Here is a 24,444-nt window from a genome sequence, read left to right on the forward strand (position 1 = left end):
CTAAAACACCAAAGAGCAAGCAATGCATCCTAGACCAGCACTCCTACTCTGAGACACATTATGAATACAGGCCCTGATCTTAAAATGAATAACAATTTCTCTCTCAAAAAAACTGAATGGCACAGCAGAATGGAACTACGTCTCGACAGGCGTTAAACAAACAAACGCCCAGAATAACCTTACTGAACCTATCACAACCATATTGACTAGTTCAGATATGGCCAACAGCCTGGCATTGTGTATCATAAGATGGTGCTGGTTGTACAGATGACTTCTTTGAACAAGCCATTACTTAATTTTTTAAAACTTTTTGAATTAGAAAAGTGTATGTTATGTTATAGTATAATACATGCCACTTAGTAGACACTATTATCCAAAGAAACGTACGTTTTTCATATGGTTGGTGCCAGCAGGAATCAAACCCACGATCCTTTGCATTGCAAGCGCCATGCTCTACCAATTGAGCCACACAGGACCATATTGGCTATGCCACCAGCAGCCTTGCCTCCAAGTAAGAGCTTGTCTAGAAGTGTTTCCCAAACAGGTCCCAAGACCCCCTGTCGTTTCACACATTTGTTCAATTCGAACCCTAGCACACCAGATTTGACTAATCAAGGGCTTGCTGATTAGTTTGAATGAGTTGTACTGGAAAATATCAAATAGAGGAACACATGGTGCTTGCTGAGAGGTTTAAGCAACACTGCTTTAGAATCTAGTTAATGGGTTAATGGGTTAATGGTGGGCATGGCATGGTTCTAACGACAGAATTCCCTACAGCGAGGTTCTAATGATGGGGTTCTAAAGCAGTGGTTCGAGTTCCGGTAAATACTCACACTCGATCCGTGCCGTAGCTCCGGTAGTCGACGGCGGCCGACACAGCCACAACGAGCGCGGGCACGCCGTAGCCCACCAGGTAGAAGTAGCGTTTGCGCGAGTGCTCACTCTCGAACACCTCCACCAGCATAATGTAGAGTTGCACACCCTCCAGGAACATCCAGGTGAAGGCAGCCAGGAAGAAGAAGTGGAGCAGGGCAGCGAACACAGCACAGGCAATCTGAGGAGGGGAGAGGAGACAGTACAGGTCAAAGGTCAAAGGCTTCAAATCGGACAGAAAACGTGTCGATGTGCAGCTAAGAATTCCAAGAACAATACGGACGACAGGTGTTACTCTCTCATGATTTTATTCATATTATTAAAACATTTATTTTCTATTATTGAAAAGCCCTTTAGGGCGTGAAACGTCAGTCTCATGCATTTGACAAGGTAGTAGACATAAATAAACAAGGAACTAATGACTTTTCAAATGAGCGAGAGTTGCTCCATGCTTCAAATGAAAAAGGGCATGATATCACCAACTGGAATGGACAGGAGAGCCAACACTGTGCATGCACACCCACGTGCACACACACACACACACACACACACACACACACACACACACACACACACACACACAGTGTATTTGCAACGACTGTAATTGATCCGATTATTGGAGCAATTGGTCATACGCGAGGTAATTTGTTCAACGGTCATTGAAATTGGTTTCAATTAAATGACTCTCAGGTTCAGTGGCCATCACCGCAGTGAGGAGGAGTGATCTTTAAATTGCCCAGTGAATCAAGACCATCACATCTTATGAAAGGGAAGAGTAGAGGGCAAAAGCACAGCCTGCAAACGTCCATCGTTCAGCAGGGTCCACGTTTATGAGAGCAGGTGTGTGTCTTTCTGTGCCTGTCAATGCACTAATTGTGGGTCAGACTTTACATTGCGTACCTCACACACACACACACACCCTTTCACTGCTCCTCTAACTCCTCTCACCACCCTCCCTACTGCACCCTGTTGTTAATGACTTTGCCCTTAGTGCAGAACTCTACCAGATACCTACGACAGCCAGCGACAGTCATTAAAAACAGTGATGGCCTAATCCAGATTATCAGCAGCGTTTAGAGATCAGTCTACTGCTCTACATCATGACGGGAGGTTTAATGCAGTGGCGGGTGGTGGGAAGGGGGGAAAGGGAAAGGGTGAGGGGGAGCGTGTGTGTGTGGTCGTTTGATAGAAACACAGGAGCTTGAGCTGTGTCAGGTGAAGTAACAGGGTGGAACTGGGAGAACCAGGGGGACTGGGGAGGAACTGGCTGAAGGAGTATTTGGGAGAGATGCTTAGAAAGGTCTAGATGAGGGCAGAGTCAGTGTTGGCTATAGATATCCCATGGTATTAATTATCATTGTGTGTATATACATATATATATATATATACACATACACACACACACACACACATATATATATATATACACACACATATATATATATACACACACATATATATATATATATATATATACACACACACACACACACATATATATATATACACACACATATATATATATACACACACATATATATATATACACACACACACATATATATATATATATATATATATATATATATATATATATATACATATACACACACACACACACACACACACACACACACACACACACACACACACACACACGCACACACACACACACACACACACACACACACACACACACACACACACAGTACCAGTCAAAAGTTTGGACACCTACTCATTAAAGAGTTTTTCTTTATTTTTACATTGTAGAATAATAGTGAAGACATCAAAACTATGAAAGAACACTCAAAAAAAGTGTTAAACAAATCAAGAAATATTTGAGATTCTTCAAAGTAGCCACCCTTTGCCTTGATGACAGCTTTGCACACTCTTGGCATTCTCTCAACCAGCTTCACCTGGAATGTTTTTTCAATAGTATTGAAGGAGTTCCTAAATATGCTGAGAACTTATTCACTGACTTCCGCCTCTCTGCGGTCCAACTCATCCCAAACCATCTCAATTGGGTTGAGGTCGGGTGATTGTGGAGGCCAGGTCATCTGATGCAGCACCATCAGTCTGCTTCTTGGTCAAATAGCCCTTACACAACCTGGAGGTGTGTGGGGTCATTGTCCTGTTGGGAAAAAAAATGATAGTCCCACCCAGTGCAAACCAGATGGGATGACGTATCGCTGCAGAATGCTATGGTAGCCATACTGGTTAAGTGTGCCTTGAATTCTAAATAAATCATTGACAGTGTCACCATCAAAGCCCCCCCACACCATCACACCTCCTACTCCATGCTTCACTGTGGGAACCACACATGCGGAGATCATCCGTTCACCTACTCTGCATCTCACAAAGACTCAGACCTAAGGACAGATTTTCAACGGTCTAATGTCCATTGCTCCTGTTTCTTGGCCCAAGCAAGTCTCTTCTTCTTATTGGTGTCCTTTAGTAATGGTTTCTTTGCAGCAATTCAACCATAAAAGCCTGATTCATGCAGTCTCCTCTGAATAGTTGATGTTGAGATGTGTCTGTTACTTGAATTCCCTGAAGCATTTATTTGGGCTGCAATCTGAGGTGCAGTTAACTCTAATGAATATATCCTCTACAGCAGAGGTAACTCTGGGTCTTCCTTTCCTGTGGCGGTCCTCATGAGAATGAGAATGCCAAGAGAGTGCAAAGCATTTTTTAAATTATTTTTTTAACCTTTATTTAACTAGGCAAGTCAGTTAAGAACAAATTCTTATTTTCAATGACAGCCTATGAACAGTGGGTTAACTGCCTGTTCAGGGGCAGAACGACAGATTTGTACCTTGTCAGCTCGGGGATTTGAACTTGCAACCTTTCGGTTACTAGTCTAACGCTCTGTTTTCTAGTGACATTAATTTGGATACATTCATAATAATGAGCTAATGACGCACGATTTCAGCTGGCATGGAAAATGTGCTCTCGCATCAGGACACTGTTGTTCAGAGGAGCTAGCCAACAACACAGCTAAAACAATCACTTCAAACTGAAGCTGGAAAAGACCGCAAACTAGCTTCACTTTGTTTCATTTGAACTGTTCTATTGACATTTCTTTGTATAGATCCATAAAAATGATGCTGATTCATGATCGACTGGCTGAGAAAAGTTGCGTGCTTGTCTGTCTCATCCCGACTCCTGACCCCAACACGTTCATTGCTATGGTACAGCTGGAGATCGAATTTCAATACTGAAACAATGTTGCAAATGTCAGAGAGACAGAAGGCCTGGTCTGTACAAATCTACGCTATTGAAAACCAATTGCTCATCTAAAAGAAATGGGACATAATGTCTAGATGCTTGGATTTCAAATGTATAAATTGTCTGGTTGGGCTGATGACAGTGGTTTGCAGTGGATTGCACGTCAAACATTTCAATGTCACAGCCGGTGGTAACTTGTGGAATAGACACCGTCTGGAATGCGGTTTTAACCAAATAAGCATTCAAGATTAGACCCACCTGTTGTATAAATTCCAAAAAACAAGTTGAGGAACATGATGTACTGTGCTACTCATAACCATGGTTACATACAGCTTCAAAACAGAATCATTTCAAATATATAGCCTAGGCTATGTCCTCATGTTCACTTGAGGTGTCTAAATGAGAACAGACTAAGAACGGCCATTATATTTGTTAGAGAGGAAACACACTCAACCGTTTGTAACGTTCACTTATTCCAATTAAGATAGCAGACAGAATTTATATCCATTGTACAACATGTCTTGTTCTTCATCTTTTCGCCCTTCAAAAAACCCAGATGCCCTAGTAAGTGTACACTAAAACCTTGATGTTCCAGTGGACTGCTGAATTGCCTTTTCGAGTGTAACTGGTCGTCAAGAGATGAGAGCTGTAGTGAAGCTCACACTGAATGCTTAAGTACCAGACATCCAGGCATAAAGTACTGCGTAAAGTCAGGACAGCGAAATAAAAACAATTTAACTGATCAGATTATACTGTAATAGGAAGATGTGAGCATAACGATTCAATAGGGTTAAGGTTCAAGTCTGATGGATTTTTCTCATTTACTAAATTCTTGGCTTAGCCCATGTTTGTTGAGTACTAACCTTTTTAGTGTTTGACCAGGATTTTTGTGTGAACTGAATAACTTTGAAGCAAAAGTTTCACTATAAGGAATGAAAAATGAAACCTGGTTAAAGGTCCAGTGTAGTCAGAAATATGATTTTCCAGTGTTTTATATATTACCACACTATGAGGTTGGAATAAGTGTGAGAATTATGATAATGCCCTTTCAGTTTTGGCCTGCCGGGCAACATCACTATGCGGAAAATGAGCTAATAGACCAATAAGAAAACATTCCAAACCTCTCTGCCAATAACAGTGAGTTTCAGTTTCCCCCTCCAAGACAGTTCTAGCAACATTCTTGCTTGAGAAATTGCTCTTTGCTAATAAGCTACACTACATGACCAAATGTATGCAGACACATGCTTGTCAAATGTCTCATTCCAAAATGAAGGGTTGGTCACCCCTTTGAAAGCCTTCCACTCTTCTGGGAAGGCTTTCCATTAGATGTTGGGACATTGCTGCAGGGGCTTGCTTCCATTCTGTCACCAGAGCATTAGTGAGGTCGGGCACTGATGTTGGGCGATTAGGCGTTCCAATTCATCCCAAAGGTGTTCGATGGGGTTGAGGTCAGGGTTTTGCGCAGGCCAGTCAATTTCTTCCACACAGATCTCGACAAACCATTTCCTTTCTATATGGACCTTGCTTTGTGCTTTGTGCACAGGGGCATTGTCATGCTGAGGAAAGGGCCTTCCCCAAACTGTTGCCACAAAGTTGGAAGCACATAATTGTCTAGAATGTCATTGTATGCTGTAGCATTAAGATTTCCCTTCACTGGAACTAAGGGGTCTAGCCTGAAACATGAAAAACAGCCCCAGACCATTATTCCTCATCCACCAAACTTTACAGCTGGCACTATGCATTGGGGCAGGCATCTGCCAAACTCAGATTCATCCGTCGGACTGCCATATGGTGAAGTGCGCTTCATCAGTCCAGAGAAAGCGTTTCCACTGCTCCTGAGTCCAATGGCGGTGAGCTTTACACCTCTCCAGCCGACGCTTGGCATTGCGCATGGTGATCTTAGGCTTGCGTACGGCTGCTCGGCCACAGAAACCCATTTCATGAAGCTCCAGACAAACAGTTATTGTGTTGACATTGCTTCCAGAGGCAGTTTGGACCTCGATAGTGAGTGTTGCACACGAGGACAGACAATTTTTACGCATTGTGTGCTTCAGCACTCAGCGGTCCCATTCTGTGAGCTTGTGTGGCCTACCACTTCGCGGCTGTGACGTTGTTGCTCCTAGATGTTTCCACTTCACAATAACAGCACATACAACAGTTGACCAGGGGAGCTCTAGCAGGGCAGAAATGTGACAGACTGACTTGTTGAAAAGGTGGCATCCTATGACTGTGCCACATTGAAAGTCACTGAGCTCTTCGGTAAGGCCATTCTACTGCCAATGTTTGTCTATGGAGATCACATGGCTGTGTGCTCAATTGTATACACCTGTCAACAACTGGTGTGGATGAAATATCCGAACCAACTCATATGATGGGGTGTCCACATCCTTCTGTAAACATAGTGTATTTTTTGTCTGTTTTCAACCATTTTAATTGAAACAAATCACAGTAAGGTAAGTAAATGTTACCCAGAAAGGATTTGATTATGTGATCAAAACAGCTGCATTGGACCTGTATCTAATGTATCTAGCTGTTACCTGTGGAACCACTCGATCAAATCCTTAGTTACTGCAGGTGGGCCTTGGTGATAATGATGGTATGATAACCTGGTGAGCGTATAAACAGAGAACAGAGCAATGTCTGATTCAGACCGGATGAACCAGGTGTGTAGCCTCTCAAGCTGATCAGTAACACTAATGGATCTAATAAGTTCCAGGTTGAAATGAAAACACATGGGCACTGGCCCAAAAAGGACTAGATCTGACACCCTGGATGCATTTCAATAGTTTAATTTGGCTCCCTCTCCTCCTTTCCTTTATCAGAGAACTGATTTGGGAGACAGGTGATAGATAAAACATCAGACTTAAATCCCAAACAGACTTCTGACTCGTTGCTTTCACTGTATTTTCAGATTAGTGCAGAAAAGGAAGACCAGGTGAGGATTGGGAGCAACTTTAGACTATTGAGATGAAGTCCCCCAGACTGGCTCAAAAGTAGAAACCTCCCCAACTTTTCAGAGAGACAAAGAGAGACAACCCTAGGCGCTCCACTAACATCCTGCTCTCATTGAAAACCATTGAGTGGGCTGTGTCTTTTGCACATCAATCGTCCGGCTTGGGAATGTTCTTACCGGTTGGTCAGCTCGGTTGATCCCCACCAGGAAGAGGGACTCCGCTATGAAGAGGCTGATGCAGAGGTTCTTGTGGATGGTGTTGCGGTCGCTCTGCAGGCCCCGGAAGAAGCAAAAGGTGAACAGGCTGATGAGCAGGCAGACCAGAGAGAGCAGGATGCCAACCCATGTGATGACGTCCAACAGCATGTCATGGACTGGGTCTGTATTCTGGGAAAGGGTACAAATAAGGAAATGCATTACATGAGATTACTGGATAGGAGTAGAAGATGCTCCACCAACATGAGACGAGGCGCAAGCAAAAAACAGGATGAACATTAGGAAGGAATAGGCGCAACTGTCGCTCACAACCAAAAACCCCAGATGAGATTAACATAATTTAATATATTCTACCCGTCAACACCTACTCATTCAAGGGTTTTCTTTCTTTATTTTTTTATTTTTTTCTACGTTGTAGAATAATAGTGAAGACACCAAAACTAGGAAATAACACATATGGGATCATATGTGAGCAGGCCTTTCTAATCGACCTGGCCCGGGTATCCTGGAAGGACATTGACCTCATCCCGTCAGTTGAGGATGCCTGGTCATTCTTTAAAAGTAACTTCCTCACCATTTTAGATAAGCATGCTCCGTTCAAAAAATGCAGAACTAAGAACAGATACAGCCCTTGGTTCACCCCAGACCTGACTGCCCTCGACCAGCACAAAAACATCCTGTGGCGGACTGCAATAGCATCGAATAGTCCCCGTGATATGCAACTGTTCAGGGAAGTCCGGAACCAATACACGCAGTCAGTCAGGAAAGCTAAGGCCAGCTTCTTCAGGCAGAAGTTTGCATCCTGTAGCTCCAACTCCAAAAAGTTCTGGGACACTGTGAAGTCCATGGAGAACAAGAGCACCTCCTCCCAGCTGCCCACTGCACTGAGGCTAGGTAACACGGTCACCACTGATAAATCCATGATTATCGAAAACTTCAATAAGCATTTCTCAACGGCTGGCCATGCCTTCCGCCTGGCTACTTCAACCTCGGCCAACAGCTCCGCCCCCCCCGCAGCTCCTCGCCCAAGCCTCTCCAGGTTCTCCTTTACCCAAATCCAGATAGCAGATGTTCTGAAAGAGCTGCAAAACCTGGACCCGTACAAATCAGCTGGGCTTGACAATCTGGACCCTCTATTTCTGAAACTATCTGCCACCATTGTCGCAACCCCTATTACCAGCCTGTTCAACCTCTCTTTCATCTCGTCTGAGATCCCCAAGGATTGGAAAGCTGCCGCAGTCATCCCCCTCTTCAAAGGGGGAGACACCCTGGACCCAAACTGTTACAGACCTATATCCATCCTGCCCTGCCTATCTAAGGTCTTCGAAAGCCAAGTCAACAAACAGGTCACTGACCATCTCGAATCCCACCGTACCTTCTCCGCTGTGCAATCTGGTTTCCGAGCCGGTCATGGGTGCACCTCAGCCACACTCAAGGTACTAAACGACATCATAACCGCCATCGATAAAAGACAGTACTGTGCAGCCGTCTTCATCGACCTCGCCAAGGCTTTCGACTCTGTCAATCACCATATTCTTATCGGCAGACTCAGTAGCCTCGGTTTTTCGGATGACTGCCTTGCCTGGTTCACCAATTACTTTGCAGACAGAGTTCAGTGTGTCAAATCGGAGGGCATGCTGTCCGGTCCTCTGGCAGTCTCTATGGGGGTGCCACAGGGTTCAATTCTCGGGCCGACTCTTTTCTCTGTGTATATCAATGATGTTGCTCTTGCTGCGGGCGATTCCCTGATCCACCTCTACGCAGACGACACCATTCTATATACTTTCGGCCCGTCTTTGGACACTGTGCTATCTAACCTCCAAACAAGCTTCAATGCCATACAACACTCCTTCCGTGGCCTCCAACTGCTCTTAAACGCTAGTAAAACCAAATGCATGCTTTTCAACCGGTCGCTGCCTGCACCTGCATGCCCGACTAGCATCACCACCCTGGATGGTTCCGACCTAGAATATGTGGACGTCTATAAGTACCTAGGTGTCTGGCTAGACTGCAAACTCTCCTTCCAGACTCATATCAAACATCTCCAATCGAAAATCAAATCAAGAGTCGGCTTTCTATTCCGCAACAAAGCCTCCTTCACTCAAGCCGCCAAGCTTACCCTAGTAAAACTGACTATCCTACCGATCCTCGACTTCGGCGATGTCATCTACAAAATGGCTTCCAACACTCTACTCAGCAAACTGGATGCAGTCTATCACAGTGCCATCCGTTTTGTCACTAAAGCACCTTATACTACCCACCACTGCGACTTGTATGCTCTAGTCGGCTGGCCCTCGCTACATATTCGCCGCCAGACCCACTGGCTCCAGGTCATCTACAAGTCTATGCTAGGTAAAGCTCCGCCTTATCTCAGCTCACTGGTCACGATGGCAACACCCATCCGTAGCACGCGCTCCAGCAGGTGTATCTCACTGATCATCCCTAAAGCCAACACCTCATTTGGCCGCCTTTCGTTCCAGTACTCTGCTGCCTGTGACTGGAACGAATTGCAAAAATCGCTGAAGTTGGAGACTTTTATCTCCCTCACCAACTTCAAACATCAGCTATCTGAGCAGCTAACCGATCGCTGCAGCTGTACATAGTCTATTGGTAAATAGCTCACCCTTTTCACCTACCTCATCCCCGTACTGTTTCTATTTATTTACTTTTCTGCTCTTCTGCACACCAATATCTCTACCTGTACATGACCATCTGATCTTTTATCACTCCAGTGTTAATCTGCAAAATTGTAATTATTTGCCTACCTCCTCATGCCTTTTGCACACATTGTATATAGACCCCCCCTTCGTTTTCTACTGTGTTATTGACTTGTTAATTGTTTACTCCATGTGTAACTCTTTGTTGTATGCTCACACTGCTATGCTTTATCTTGGCCAGGTCGCAGTTGCAAATGAGAACTTGTTCTCAACTAGCCTACCTGGTTAAATAAAGGTGAAATAAATAAATAAAAATATAGTAACCAAAAAAATGTCATACAAATCAACATCTATTTTATATTTGAGTTTCTTCAAATAGCAACCCTTTGCCTTGACAGCTTTGCACACTCTTGGCATACTCTCAACCAGCTTGAGGTAGTCACCTGGAGTGCATTTCAATTAACAGGTGTGCCTTCTTAAAAGTTCATTTCTTCCCTTTTTAATGAGTTTCAGCCAATAGGTTGGCTGAAACAAGGTAGGGGTGGTGTACAGAAGATTTGGTAAAATTTGGTAAAATACCAAGTCCATATTATGGCAAGAATAGCTCAAATACGCAAAGAGAAATGACAGTCCATCATTACTTTAAGACATGAAGATTAGTCAACACGGAAAATTCCAAGAACTTAGAACGTTTCTTCAAGTGCAGTCGCAAAAACCATCAAGCACAATGATGAAACTGGCTCTCATGAGGACTGCCCCAGGAAAGGAAGACCCAGAGTTACCTCAGATGCAGAGGATAAGTTCATTAGAGTTACCAGCCTCAGAAAAACCAGCCAACAAGTGCTCAGCATGTGTGGGAACTCCTTCAAGACTGTTGGATAAGCATTCCAGGTGAAGCTGGTTGAGAGAATGCCAAGTGTGCAAAGCTGTCAAGGCAAAGGGTGGCTATTTGAAGAATCTCAAATTTAAAAAATATTTTGATTTGTTTAACTGCAGATGTGGCCAGGGCAATAAATTGAAACGTCCATACTGTGAATTGCCTGAGACTATGCTACAGGGAGACAGAACGGACAGCTGATCGTCCTCGCAGTGGCAGATCACGTGCAACAACACCTGCACGGGATCGGTACATCCGAACATCACACCTGCGGGACAGGTACAGGATGGCAACAACAACTGCCTGAGTTACACCAGGAACGCACAATCCCTCCATCAGTGCTCAGACTGTCCACAATAGGCTGAGAGAGGCTGGACTGAGGGCTTGTAGGCCTGTTGTAAAGGCAGGTCCTCACCAGACATCACCGGCAACATTGTCGCCTATAGGCACAAACCCACCATCGCTGGACCAGAAAGGACTCTTCACTGATGAGTCTCGGTTTTGTCTCACCAGGGGTGAAGGTCAGATTCACGTTTATCGTCAAAGGAATAAGCGTTACACCGAGGCATGTACTCTGGAGCGGGATCCATTTGGAGGTGGAGGGTCCGTCATGGTCTGGGGCGGTGTGTCACAGCATCATCGGACGGAGCTTGTTGTCATTGCAGGCAATCTCAACGCTGTGTGTTACAGGGAAGACATCCTCCTCCCTCATGTGGTACCCTTCCTGCAGGCTCATCCTGACATGACCCTCCAGCATGACAATGCCACCAGCCATACTGCTCGTTCTGTGCGGGATTTCCTGCAAGACAGGAATGTCAGTGTTCTGCCATGGCCAGTGAAGAGCCCGGATCTCAATCCCATTGAGCATGTCTGGGATCTGTTGGATCGCCGGGTGAGAGTGCCATTCCCCCCAGAAATGTCTGGGCACTTGCAGGTGCCTTGGTGGAAGAGGGTAACATCTCATAGTCAGAACTGGCAAATCTGGTGCAGTCCATGAGGAGAAGATGCACTGCAGTACTTAATGCAGCTGGTGACCACACCAGATACTGTTACTTTTGATTTTGACCCCTCCCGCCTTTGTTCAGGGACACATTATTACATTTCTGTTAGTCACATGTCTGTGGAACTTGTTCAGTTCATGTCTCAGTTGTTGAATCTGGTTATGTTCATACAAATATTTACACATGTTAATTTTGCTGAAAATAAATACATTTTTGTTGTTGTTGCTTAGTTTACATGATTCCATGTGTGTTATATGTCTTCACTATTATTCTACAATGTAAAAAATAAATAAAAACCCTTGAATGGTGTTCTAAAACTTTTGACCGGTAGTGTAAATATTGAGGGTATCTGTGTTGTAACATTATAACTACACTACATTGTGTATTGAATCAATCAAATAAATAACTGGCCAAAATGACTGTCGCAGTGTTGACAATCTGATTAACATCTGAGAATAAAGGTATTTTCTTGTTACTGATAACTAAAATGACACTCACATGTATATTCACTAATAAACTCAAAACAAGATGGTCACCATCGACCTCTCCACACAATGACCTAGCTGTCACAGATAGGACCACATGTGGTAAGGTGGAAATGGCATGAAAATGTGTCACCAGTGTGTTCTGGCTAGTTAACAAATTGAGCTACGGAAATGGCCACAGGTGGCTGTGAAAGGCACTATGGGTAATCTATTAAAGGCCCAGTGCAGTCAAAAACTAGATTTTACTGTTTTGTATACAGCATATACACTGAGTATACAAACAATTAAGAACACTTGCTCTTTCCATGACAGACTGACCAGGTGAATCCAGGTGAATGCTATGATCCCTTATTGATGTCACTTGTTAAATCCACTTCAATCAGTGTAAATGAAGGGGAGGAGACAGGTTAAATTATTTTTTGCCTTGAGACATGGATTGTGTATGTGTGCCATTCAGAGGGTGAATGGGCAAGACAAAATATTTAAGTCCCTTTGAATGGGGTTTGGTAGTAGGTGCCAGGCACATCGGTTTGTGTCAAGAACTGCAAAGCTGCTATGTTTTTCACGCTCAACAGTTTCTCGTGTGTATCAAGAAGACATCCTGTCCACTTGACACATCTGTGGGAAGCATTGGAGTCAACATGGGCCAGCTTCCCTGTGGAATGCTTTCGACACCATGTAAAGCTGTTCTGAGGGCAAAAAAGTGTGGAGAGTGGAGAGTGCAACTCAATAATATAATAACATGTCCCAGAGCAGCAATTGGGGACATTGCCCAGTGTAGGGTGCCGTCTTTCGGATGGGACGTTAAACGGGTGTCCTGAATCTCTGGTTACCAAAGATCCCATGGCACTTTTCGTAAGATTAGGGGTGTTACCCTAGTGTCCCAGCTAAATTCCCTGTCTGACATACCATCATGGCCACCTATTCATCCCCAGCTTCCAATAGGCTCATTCATCCCCCTTCCTCTCCCCTGTAACTATTCTCCAGGTTGTTGCTGCAAATGAGAATGTGTTCTCAGTCAACTTACCTGGTAAAATAAGGGCAAAAAAATTGACTGTTTTTCTTCTCAACAGCCTTCAGCTGTGATGAACATGACAGCAAATTGTATTTACATGGAGTGATCCTGAGGATGTCAGTTCTGTAGAGCAGATATTCAATCACTCAAAATGTGTGTGTGTGTGTGTGTGTGTGTGTGTGTGTGTGTGTGTGTGTGTGTGCAATCTCAAAGGCCTGTGCTTACACAATAGTCCTCAAGGACAATATCAGTGAGTCACAGCTAGAGAATACACTCGTCACTGTTTGTTTTACTGGAAGTACACAGTATTAAAGCTGGGACAAAAAAATGCCAAAAAATACAGACACAGACATTTCCTTCCTCTTACCGAAGCATTGTGCTTTCTTCTGTAAATTTCGGTGATTTTGCTACTCAACCTTCCCGTAGAATGCTCTAAAACCATTATTTGGTCAACAGCAATAGCCTTTGCATTAGGTTGATTCCTGCTATGGAAGTATCTGTCTGTTCCCGTTTCGCAGTCGGTTGTGGACTCTCACCCCGTCTCCCCAGTGTGCGTACGGAGAAATTCATTGAGAAGCTCAAGCATAGTGTAGGTCAAAATGCTATTGTGGGGGAAAAGACAGCATTTCTCACCTCTTAATATCGAGTTAATGTCACCACTTTAGAACCGGAGTAGGATGCAGTTAGGGTGATTTTGGCGCAGTCTAGGCCTAGCGCTATAGGACACAAGTCTACATTTACCGATAGATTAATCACTTAGCCTACATGGCTATCGAGCAACACTATCATATTTGGAGTTAGCAATCTAGCTAAGTGTTTTGAGCTCCCACTTCCTCAGGTGGTGAATAATACAGCCTATTAGGACAATAGGCCTACGCACAAAGATGTCATTAAATTCTCTGAAGAGCGCCCCCAATAATGGGATAATTCTGGATCCAATTTGGACAGGTTGTACTTCAAAATATTAATCAATCATGCATTTCCTGGATATTTTAGATGAAATAGCTGTTTGTTTAAAACAATTTATTTATTTATTTGAGACTACCATCTCAGTTGTCTTACTTGGCACTGGAATAAAACATGTCTAGAGCCTGCCGGTAATGTTAAGTCACTGTCCATTAAAACATTAAAAACATTTGTTGTTATCAAGCAAAATAGTTACATTTATCACAATATGACTCTAGCACCTCCTCAAAACCTAATCTACGAGGAAAGGGTCAGATTATTGCGACATTTTCTTTTCACACATCACCCAGCTATACACAGCGTACATTTTTCCACACAAATGATTACTTCCTCTGAATCAAACTTCGACCCGAGTCAGCAGTATTAATCTCCACTGGGGGGCAGGGTAAGAGGCTAAAGCATCCAGCTGGGATTTTCTACAGCCTCCATTGTAGTAGGGGATGCTTTACACAAAGGCTTGTTGAACAGGTGCGCGTAGCATGGGCTAACACTAGCGGAGAGAGATGGGAGAACAGACGCTGATCATTAAGGGGCTGCTCTACAATAACAGTCGACGCGCTACCCTGAGTCTGGGGAGAGGCGCTCTTTACATTCTCTTGCCTGATGAGCCGTTGTGTATACATCAGGGGGACAGGGGGATGACACGACTGTGGAGCAGTGTGCCGTAGAGCAGTGTGTGTGTGTGTTTGTGTGTGTGGCTGTCTCTGGTCCTCCGTACTACAAAGGCATCTCATGCGCTGGGTGGTGGCAGATGCAGACTGTTTTGAAAAGGGGGCCTAGGGTGAGTTGAGCTAGCGAGCTGTGCCATGGCTTCAGGCTCTATCCATCACAATCTTTACATTGATGGGGGGGGGGGGGGGGGTGCTGAATCAAAACGAGGTGGAGGCGTAGGGTGCATCCACACGTGTGTGATCGATCTACTGCAGTGACATCTCTTTGTTCTGGGAGGGTGGATGATCGCTAAGGTGCCAACGGCCACAACTTTATCACTTCGATGAAGGCCATTTTCTGGGGGCTCGTCCGGGGGTCCGCAGCGGGAATGGGAACGAGGGTCCCGAAAGCAGCGGACCGTAATTCGCTCCAAAATTCAGTCTGTCATGGGAGGCCAAGGAGTCATACCACAGGACATGTTACTTACTGGGGCGGTACGAGCCTTGCGCAGATTCGATTTGTCTTCCCTCCACCCTTTAAACACACATATATTTCATTCTGGTTGGATGCCTTTGGGAGATTGGGTTTGCCCCTGATCTGTTACCACAAGGCACAGAATAGGACCTCAGGTTGATGGGAAGTCAAACGCAGAGGTGTATATATGTCAACTGCATTCGCTGTCACCCTATGCCCTGACCACTCCAATCAAGTCAATCCTATCAGATATCACACGATACCAAATGAATCACCATTGCACCCTTCATCCTAGCAGGGGTGCCTCTACTGTGCTCTGGTAGTGCTCAGATCCACTGGGCCAATGGGAGAGAGAGGAGATGAGCTTCATTCCTTGATATACCTCAAAGAACCACTTGCAGCTTGAAGCCAATCCAATTAAATTGAATAAATCTGCCTGGACGACGCCCAGGGAGAGAAAGAGAAGGAGAGAGAGCTGGAGAGAGCTTTGAGTCATCAAATACATCAGGGCAGGGCACATGTTGTGGTAAGGGTAGCAGAGGCCCTACCGTGGGGTGTCGAGCGTTGAATTCACGTACGGGCAAGCATTTACGATCTTAAAAAGCCAGGAGGAGGGAGTTTACATTCAGTGCATGTGCCTAATAGAGCCGTACAATATTCACAGCGACGATAACCGTGATATACCGTACTGCCAGTGGTGGAGCCTTCTAAAGCGGAATGCGTCCAGATAACAGTCGGAACGACGTCATCTTTACTTTTAGTTAATAAACGTACAATAAAAGCACATGGATGACTTGGCCACGTCATGATATAGATGGATGGAAAGTTACATATGTGGATGGATGGATAGATGGAAGAAATAAGTTATAATTAAGCAATAAGGCCCGAGGAGGAGGGGTATATGGCCAATATACCACAGCTAAGGGATGTTCTTAGCTTAGCTGTGGTATATTGGCCGTATATCACAAACCCCTGAGGTGCCTTACTGCTTTTCTAAACTGGTTACCAACGTAATTAGAACAGTAAAAAGGAATGTTTTGTCATACCTGTGGTATAAGGTCTGATATACAACAGCTTTCAGCCAAATCAGCATTCAGGACTTGAACCACCCAGTTTATAATAAGTTATAAGTTAATATAGTGGGAACTGTGCACACTATAACTGTGCCCTCTATACATTTCAAAGCCTGAATGTATCAGGCTGAACGTATCATGATTTCAGATAAAGACACCCCACCAGGACACACGGATGTATGAGGCCATTGATTTATACACTGGTGGACCCTAGGGAATGGTGCCACTTACAGGTGGCTCAATATTACCCCCAGCCAATCGCGGCATACATACTCAGCACCTAAGTAATGGCTTGTAGGTGGAGGGACAACAGGTCTATCTTTCTAAGTCTCGGCTGGGTCTTCAGATGCTATTTAAACAGTGCCCCCACAACCCTGGGGCTGTCTTGGAAATGGAAGCTTAAATTCAAAGGAGGGTGGTTCGATAAAGAGTAGACTGTTGCTGCCTTGGGTAGCTGGCTGGGTGGGTGTTTGGTGTAATTTTGGGCCATGATATTTAAGGTATTTAAGAAGAACGTCTAAAGCAGGTCTTTCCAAATGTTGGTCCTTTAGTAACACTGGTGTACTTTGTTTTTTTAAAACTCCAATCCCTTTGTTTTGTTTGATGAATCGTTTCTATGGCAACTGGAATGCACATGACATCACCGTGTAGAAAACAAAAAGGCCTTTGAATCGAAAATATTTCATGTAGGTAACATCAAAATAGATGACACCATGTCTCTGTTGTATCAGACAACCGCATATAAAAAAATATCAAGTTGGATATTGATAGGAATGACAACCTGCTAGGACAGGTTGAAGCAATTCTCAAAAGCCAGTGGAACCTTCCATTGAAACCACAACCAAATCTTCTCTGGGTAACTTCCAGCTGGAAGTATTATTGTAAATTTTTAACATACTATTTCTATGCTTGATGAGAGAGCAGTTGGGAGTTGTATGAAGAGGAGACAGCGTCACGCTGTACTTTGACAGAGCACTTAAGCAATCACTCTCATCCTCACGCGAAACTCCCTCGCAATCACTTCCCTTCCAGGAGACACAAAAGCGACATAATCTCTGACTGACACACGGCTGGTCACAGCCCATTTGGTTTATTTTGGTGTACGAGGCCGACTGATGTACTTCAGTGCGGCGGCAGGAACAGCTGACAAATGGGATGGCTTTCGCCATCAAGCTAGATCATGTTGGTGCACAAAAAAGTCCACGATCCCTTCCTTACTGTTTGGATAGTAGCTACCTCATCCCCTGTCGTTGACAGACATGGTGTTTGTTTACTGGATTTGATAGTGAGTCACACTGTCAACTCCCCTCAGGACTGTTGACTTTTTTTGAAAGAGGACAATGCTTCAGCCAGTATAAATAAAAGTACAAATTAAACGTGCTTGACAAAATGTACAAAGCACAGATTACTTTGTCATCACAACCCTTCAATAAGTGCTAGTCCACAGAGTATCAACGAGTCAAACCACGTGCCAAGAACCTTGGAACGATGAACTAGACGTGTTTGAGAAAGAAGAAAAAAAAGCTATGTGGAACTTTGTTTACTGACATTTCACAGTATACTGCAGTATTCTGGAACCCCATAGGGCTGGGTCCCATAACCCTTTTGAATACCAAAGATGCATATTTGTTCTTCTTCTTTGGCAGAGATCAAAAGGTAAGCAGTAAATTCAGAAAGGTGATAATTGACCACAAAGATGACCATTGACTAGAAACATAATTCCTCAGAGAGCCAAAGCCTGTGGATTCTGAATCCATACATTTACAGTACTGAGCGAACATGATCATGAGACAGTGGGGTCAGTTATTGTTGAAAGGCATCTCATTAGCTGTTCCATGTTGTATTAATGGCTTGAAACAGCATAGAGAAAAAACACTAAGTTCATGCTTCTGATATGGGTTATTTACTCTTGGTCAGCTTCAGAATGTCCAACAGGTTGAGTTCTGATTGAAAACCGGTCTGTTGGGAAACCACTGCATAGTGTGTATTAACTCCGGAGTACTATATGCCATTTACTATACATCACAGGCGGCTGGTGGCACCTTAATTGGGAAGGACAGGCTCATAGGAATGGCTGGAATGGACGGAATATATTGACACATCAAACACATGGTTTCCTTGTGTTTGATACCACTCCATTCCGTCCTGTAAATACTTAATGAACACTACTACTGCCTCAGCACCACCACAACATAGTCCAAGATAAAGACATATTACAAATGATTACCAATGTGTGCATAAGATAACACTCCAACGCTTTCAGCAATGCGCATCAACGTATCAAACAGTGCATTATCGTAAAAGCACTTCGAATTTCTTATTGTTATTTTCTGCTGGAACACCCAGTCTATCTGGCTAAATTACAGCAACATGAAAGATGATGGTGATAGTGGGCCTCTTCCTTCTCAAAGTGAGGATGGCAATTGCAGCGTGACTATCTCTTCTGGCGATGGTGCTAAACAAGACTACAGGATTGTTTTGTTACCATAGAGACAAAATACGGACATCCCAATTGATGGAATTTTTGTTGTTAACTGACATTTAACGGTTTTCTCCCCCCCCCCCATTCACTTGGCGCTTCCGGATTGGAATGCCTTGGCAGTTTGTCAAAAGATGCCTGCATTTCCTTGAAATGTCTTCCGATGACACTGCCTTTCCGACCGAGCAGAAACATAGAGTAGATAAATGCAGACATTTTGGAATTGGGATGTAAGAACCATCTACTTTCCCCCTGAATGCAACACCAGCATCCAGCGGTTTCCACACAGTGAATCACATGACAAAGCGCTTCCTTCACTCCTATTCTTCACAGCTTCCCTCTGTATTCATGGCCCCGGCTAGAGACCGAGGCTAGAGCACACTAGCTCCCCCCAAGCCAAGTGGCTGAGTGACAAACAGTGACTCCTGCTCACTAGGGGTAAACCTCTCTGGACCAGAGTGGCTGGTTGGCTGGGAGTGGGGGCAGACTGTCGCTAAGGGAGGTCCAAGGGCCTGTGGTTATATGGCCTTTGGCCAACTGGGACAGGCATTATAGAGTCCTCTTTCCTCACTGACTAAAGCTAGCCTTGGGGGTCTTGGGGCCTTCAGCGGCATGGCCCTCAAACTTGCAGTGACAGAAGTTATCTTTCTCTTTTCTGGCCAACAATCCCTTCCATCTCTCTCTCCCTTGAGAATCGCCGGTAACAGTGCCACTTTCACACTGCCGCACAGCGCAAACTACAGGCCAATCTTTCATGTGACAATCCTACACATCTCACATTATATATCCTCTCACTCTCTCTCCCGCCGCCGTTCCCTCTCTCCCTACCCACCTCTTTTCTTCTGTCAAACAGTCCCACACATATTTTATTATATTTTGACTCTCTAGCTCTCTCTCTTTCAACCACAGAGCAATGACAGAACATACAGATATTATCTCCCATGTAAGAGAGCAGTAAGACGCAATAAGTAAATTAACGCTTTCAAAATAAATGCAACCTTTCGCTAAATCTCTCTTTCATACGAGTCTTTGTTCCCCCCCGGAAACTGCAAGGGTTGAGGTTCGGGAATGAGAAGACATTTGAAAATTAGGAACAGCTGAAATATGCCATGACCCCTGGGTGGCCTCTCACGGTAATGAGCTGGTAATGAATTCAAATCTTCCCATAATGTCCAAATTCTTCCTTTAGTATCATGCTTATGCTTTTCATATTTAGCCCTATCCTCATAGGCCAATTCCCAGAGTGTAACGGGTTCAAAAGGAGCGGCAGGTAGCCTAGTGGTTAGAGCGTTGGGCCAGTAACCCCCCAGCTGACAAGAAAAGAAATCTGAGGTTTTGCCCCTGAACAAGGCAGTTAACCCACTGTTCCTAGGCCGTCATTGAAAATAAGAATTTGTTCTTAACTGACTTACCTAGTTCAAAAAACATTATTCTTTTTTTAAAGATGTGGATTCTCCTTCAATCCATCAACCTGCGAATATCGGGGTGTTTGGAACATCTAACCATGCATTCAGGTATAGAAAATTATTTTAAGCTAAGTAGGTATGCGGACGACTCAATGAAAGCCTCAAAGATCTCTTGAAACCTCAAATTCATTTTCCTCCTGCAAGGGCCACACTCTCCAACTACTTCACACAAGGCCAAATAGGGAACGGTCCCCACATCGAATACACACTCAACACTAAGGCTGCTTTTGGCGCAAAAAAAAGCTCTTAGATTTGGATCTTAACTCAGCGCCACTCAATAGTGGCTCTTTCCTTTCTTGTAGAATGTGCTGCTGTGAAGGTCACAAAATAGAGCTATCCATCTGTAGGCCACGCTATAATGTATGGTTTCATGGGATTTGTATTGCTTGTACTGGATCTGGGCTGAAACAAAAAATGGCTGAGCATGGATTGAGATGAGATGGTGGAAAAGGCCTTACCTTGACCTCCACATGAGCCATAAGGACGGCAAAGTTGGTCAGGTGGGTACAAGAGCACGTGGTGTGAGTCCGGTTGGTGCCAAGCAGCCGGCAATCCTGCGTCGACCAGTACCCCGTCATGGTCCTCTTGGAATAACTCCAGAAAGAACAGTTGGGGTTAAAGCTTTCCTTGGATTGCTGTGGGGGACAAACCACATAACAATTAGCATACGGGCCCCAGCAGCACAATGACGCTAGTGGGAGGAAAAACACAAACACATTGATTGAAGGTTGAGTGATCCATTCTAAAAAGCCAACACTCTGGCTGGGTTAAACAGAAACGCATGAAGCTCATTTCAGGTGAGCATCCCATAACCTTGATGTGCCACAACAGAATAACTCTACAGTGCTCCATTTCAAGACTAAATATCTCGGAAATAGCTCCTTGATTCCCTTTTCCGGTGTCGGTGCAGGTTTCCCCCCACTGCGGCGGTTGGTTTTAGTTTAATGGCGGCGGTGAGCGCCGATGGAGCAGCCTTTCATTGTGTTTTTCGACCTTTCGCTTTAACCTTCACTGTGCGACAATAGACTGCCCCGCTGTTTAATGGCCGCCACCGCCGCTCTCTGTCAGGCGGCAGCCTTAACGACTAGCTTCTCCCGCTATCTCGCTGGCCCGTTTTAAAACAGTCACTTTCGAGCTTAATGCAGATAAAGGGGTGAGAGGAGAAATGTGTCAATGCATACAAATGCCCTATATGAATGCCCTATATGAATGCTGGAAATAGGTCTGGTTTTAAGTTGAACTCATGTGGAAAGCTGCCATCTCTTGCAGCTAGATATTGCCTGACCACTTCAAATTCCACCTTAATGCTGTGTGCGTTTGAGGGGATTGTCCATAGCAGACATGTGTAACCCCAATCCTCAATATGCTTCTCACAATGTTGCTAATGCTGTGACTGTGGAACATAGTCTGTGTCTCAAATGGCACCATATTCCCTATGTAGTGCCTTATACTGTATAGGGAACAGGATACCCTTTGAGAAGCATCCATAATCAGCAGATCCTCTCCAGACATACATTTCCCGTCTGATTGAGTTCTCCTCCACACAGCCAACCAATGGCTAGTTGGATATAGTGCAGCATGGACTGGAAAAACCAGACGAGGTGACCTTCTGTCCCATTAACCACTTTAATTAGTCCATTAAGTGCGGAGGCAAGAAAGCGAAACAATAACTAGAGGACAGCCACAGTCCTCTGGGACAAGTGATCCAGAACCTCTGATCTAAGGGCTATTAATTGTATAGTGATGGAACTAAATACTAGAGCGAAGAGTAGTATAGCCTGGTCCCAGATCTGTTGGTGCTGTATAGCCAAATACTATGGGGGTGTTTGTTATGACAATGACCACAGTAATCGGCAAAACGGCACAAATAGATTTGGGACCAGGCCATACTTAACATACGAGTCGGCAAGACAGCACAAATAGATCTGGGACCGGGCTATGAGAAGTACTCCTATATATCATTTTTTATTAATTATTTTATTTAACCTTTATTTAACTAGGCAAGTCAGTTTAAGAACAAATTCTTATTTAACTTTTAACCTTTATTTAACTAGGCAAGCTGGCCTCCCCCGGCCAAACCCGGACGACGCTGAGCCAACTGAGCGCCACCCTATGGGGCTCCCAATCGCAGCCGGATGTGATGCTGCCTGGATTCGAACCAGGTACGGCAGTGTCGCCTCTTGCACTGAGAAGCACTGCGCCACTCTAGTCTGTGCATACCTGCAGTATAAAGAACCATCCTCATATATTTGGTCCATCTTTTTTAGAAGACTTAGAATACTCTTTTATAAGACTGAGAAGACTCTTTACAAAAGTCTACTGTTTAGAAGACACAGCACAGAGCAGTTCAGAAGACCACATGTTCTGTCACAAGTGCAAGTCTAGGGAACCACATACACTTATATAAGAGCACTGTTTTATTGAGATTAGACCAGTGGGCCGAGAAAAAGGTAGGAACGCGGCAGTGGCCTACATTATCCTCAGACAGTTCTAGCAATGTGTCTTCTGACAAAACTAGGAATTAAGCGAAAGGCGGGTGGTCCCTGGTAATAACTGCATTGACCCCGAGTGTGACATTTTCCAGTTTCATTTTGAAAAAAACATAAGCTCTCTCTCTCTCTCTCTTATATTTTATTTTAGTGTTCCTCTCCCTCTCTTTACCACTATCGTTCGCTCTCTGATCTTTATTTTTTTTCCTCAAACTCCTTCTCCTCACAAACTGTCCCTCCCACACACTGCACACACACAGTCATCTGCAAGTTACTCTCAAGGTCTTTCAACCTGCCTAATAATGGCTCTGGACGCTGTTGGGAGTCGTGCGAGGGGGAAGATAATGCAGTCGGGGAGGAAGTTAATGCTTCGGCAATGACTAACCAGCCTCCAGGGACGACCAATAGAACGCTAGAACGCTGCTATCACCCTAGCCTTCCAGGTTAGACAGTTCTGTTCTTAAACTAATAGGGAGAAAACTAATGAAAACAAAGTTGTGCATCATCAATATGTTATGATAGATTACTCTTTGTTCTTCATGCTTTCTTCTTGTCAAAGAAATTGAGGTAAAAATTGAAGGGGTAACTTCCTTCATTAATTTACAAGTCGAAAATGGATGTACAATTCCCAAACTGCTCCTTTTAGAAGAAAAAGGTGTGTCCACCAAGGTGTTTAGTAGTGAATTCAATGATAATCCCAAAGTGTGTGTGTTTTGTGTGCACACGTCCGTGTGTGTGTGTGTCGTACCTGCAGGTGTTTCAAGGTGAATATGACCGGTTCGGACAGGTAGACTTTGTTGCTTTCTTTGTTGATGGCTGCTGTGATGACGGGAGAATTGACAATGACAGAGTAGTTGGTGGCCATGGCTTCCCTGCCCAGTTTCATGCTGGCATTCTCTGTAGACAGGTAGGCTCCGATGTGCTTATACAGGACGAAGGCCATCCGGATCTCTCCTAGGAAATAAAATATGACATCACGGCCTGAAAATCCTCTCCTAATCTCCTCCCCTTTGTTTGCAGTGACAGGTGAAAACAAAAATGGCAGAAGATTATCATTAGGCTGGCTTTCACCTGTTCAGTTCTTTCAGATCAGAGCGATTAAGGCGAGGAAGATCTTTAAGGCAATTGACACAGCCCCTGCCACCACTGACATAACATGAATGTGTGTTATTGAAATGTATTGATCATATTTTACCATAGAATAGAATGCTATTGTATACAGTATGTGACTGAAAAGGGGTTAAAAGGTTTATGTTGAGGTTTGAGGTTTAAGTAGCAGGGAAAGTAGTGCCAGAAAACAAAAATAAATCCAAAGGTGAAACATTTTCAAAATGTTTTGTATTTTTTGTGAATAAAGGGATAGTTTGTAAACCTAGCCTAGACATTGCTAAGGTTTATATGCCTATGAGAAACCCAGTCAACCTTTGGAACCGTTTTGGAAGTGCCTTGCTCAAGGGCGAAACGGCATTGGATGCACTACAGTTTAACTGACAGGTGTCACATGTTGCGGTTCAACAGAATCAATATGTTTTGAGGTACGG

General features: G+C 44.2%; 1 protein-coding gene across 12 annotated transcripts in view; it reads right to left on the reverse strand.

Moving 5' to 3' along the window:
* LOC109906505 (adhesion G protein-coupled receptor L3-like) overlaps positions 1 to 24,444 on the reverse strand; it is a 346,713-nt gene that overhangs the window by 41,830 nt on the left and 280,439 nt on the right. For all 12 annotated transcript variants that reach the window (XM_031792020.1, XM_031792013.1, XM_031792022.1 and 9 more), the window contains 4 exons: positions 23,652 to 23,857; positions 20,873 to 21,049; positions 7,232 to 7,441; positions 834 to 1,054 (listed from right to left, as the gene is read on the reverse strand). In XM_031792020.1, the coding sequence (XP_031647880.1) occupies positions 834 to 1,054; positions 7,232 to 7,441; positions 20,873 to 21,049; positions 23,652 to 23,857 (814 nt within the window). The remainder of the gene's footprint in view (positions 1 to 833; positions 1,055 to 7,231; positions 7,442 to 20,872; positions 21,050 to 23,651; positions 23,858 to 24,444) is intronic.

This window comes from Oncorhynchus kisutch, linkage group LG16, assembly GCF_002021735.2.
Source record: "Oncorhynchus kisutch isolate 150728-3 linkage group LG16, Okis_V2, whole genome shotgun sequence".
Taxonomy (NCBI): domain Eukaryota; kingdom Metazoa; phylum Chordata; class Actinopteri; order Salmoniformes; family Salmonidae; genus Oncorhynchus; species Oncorhynchus kisutch.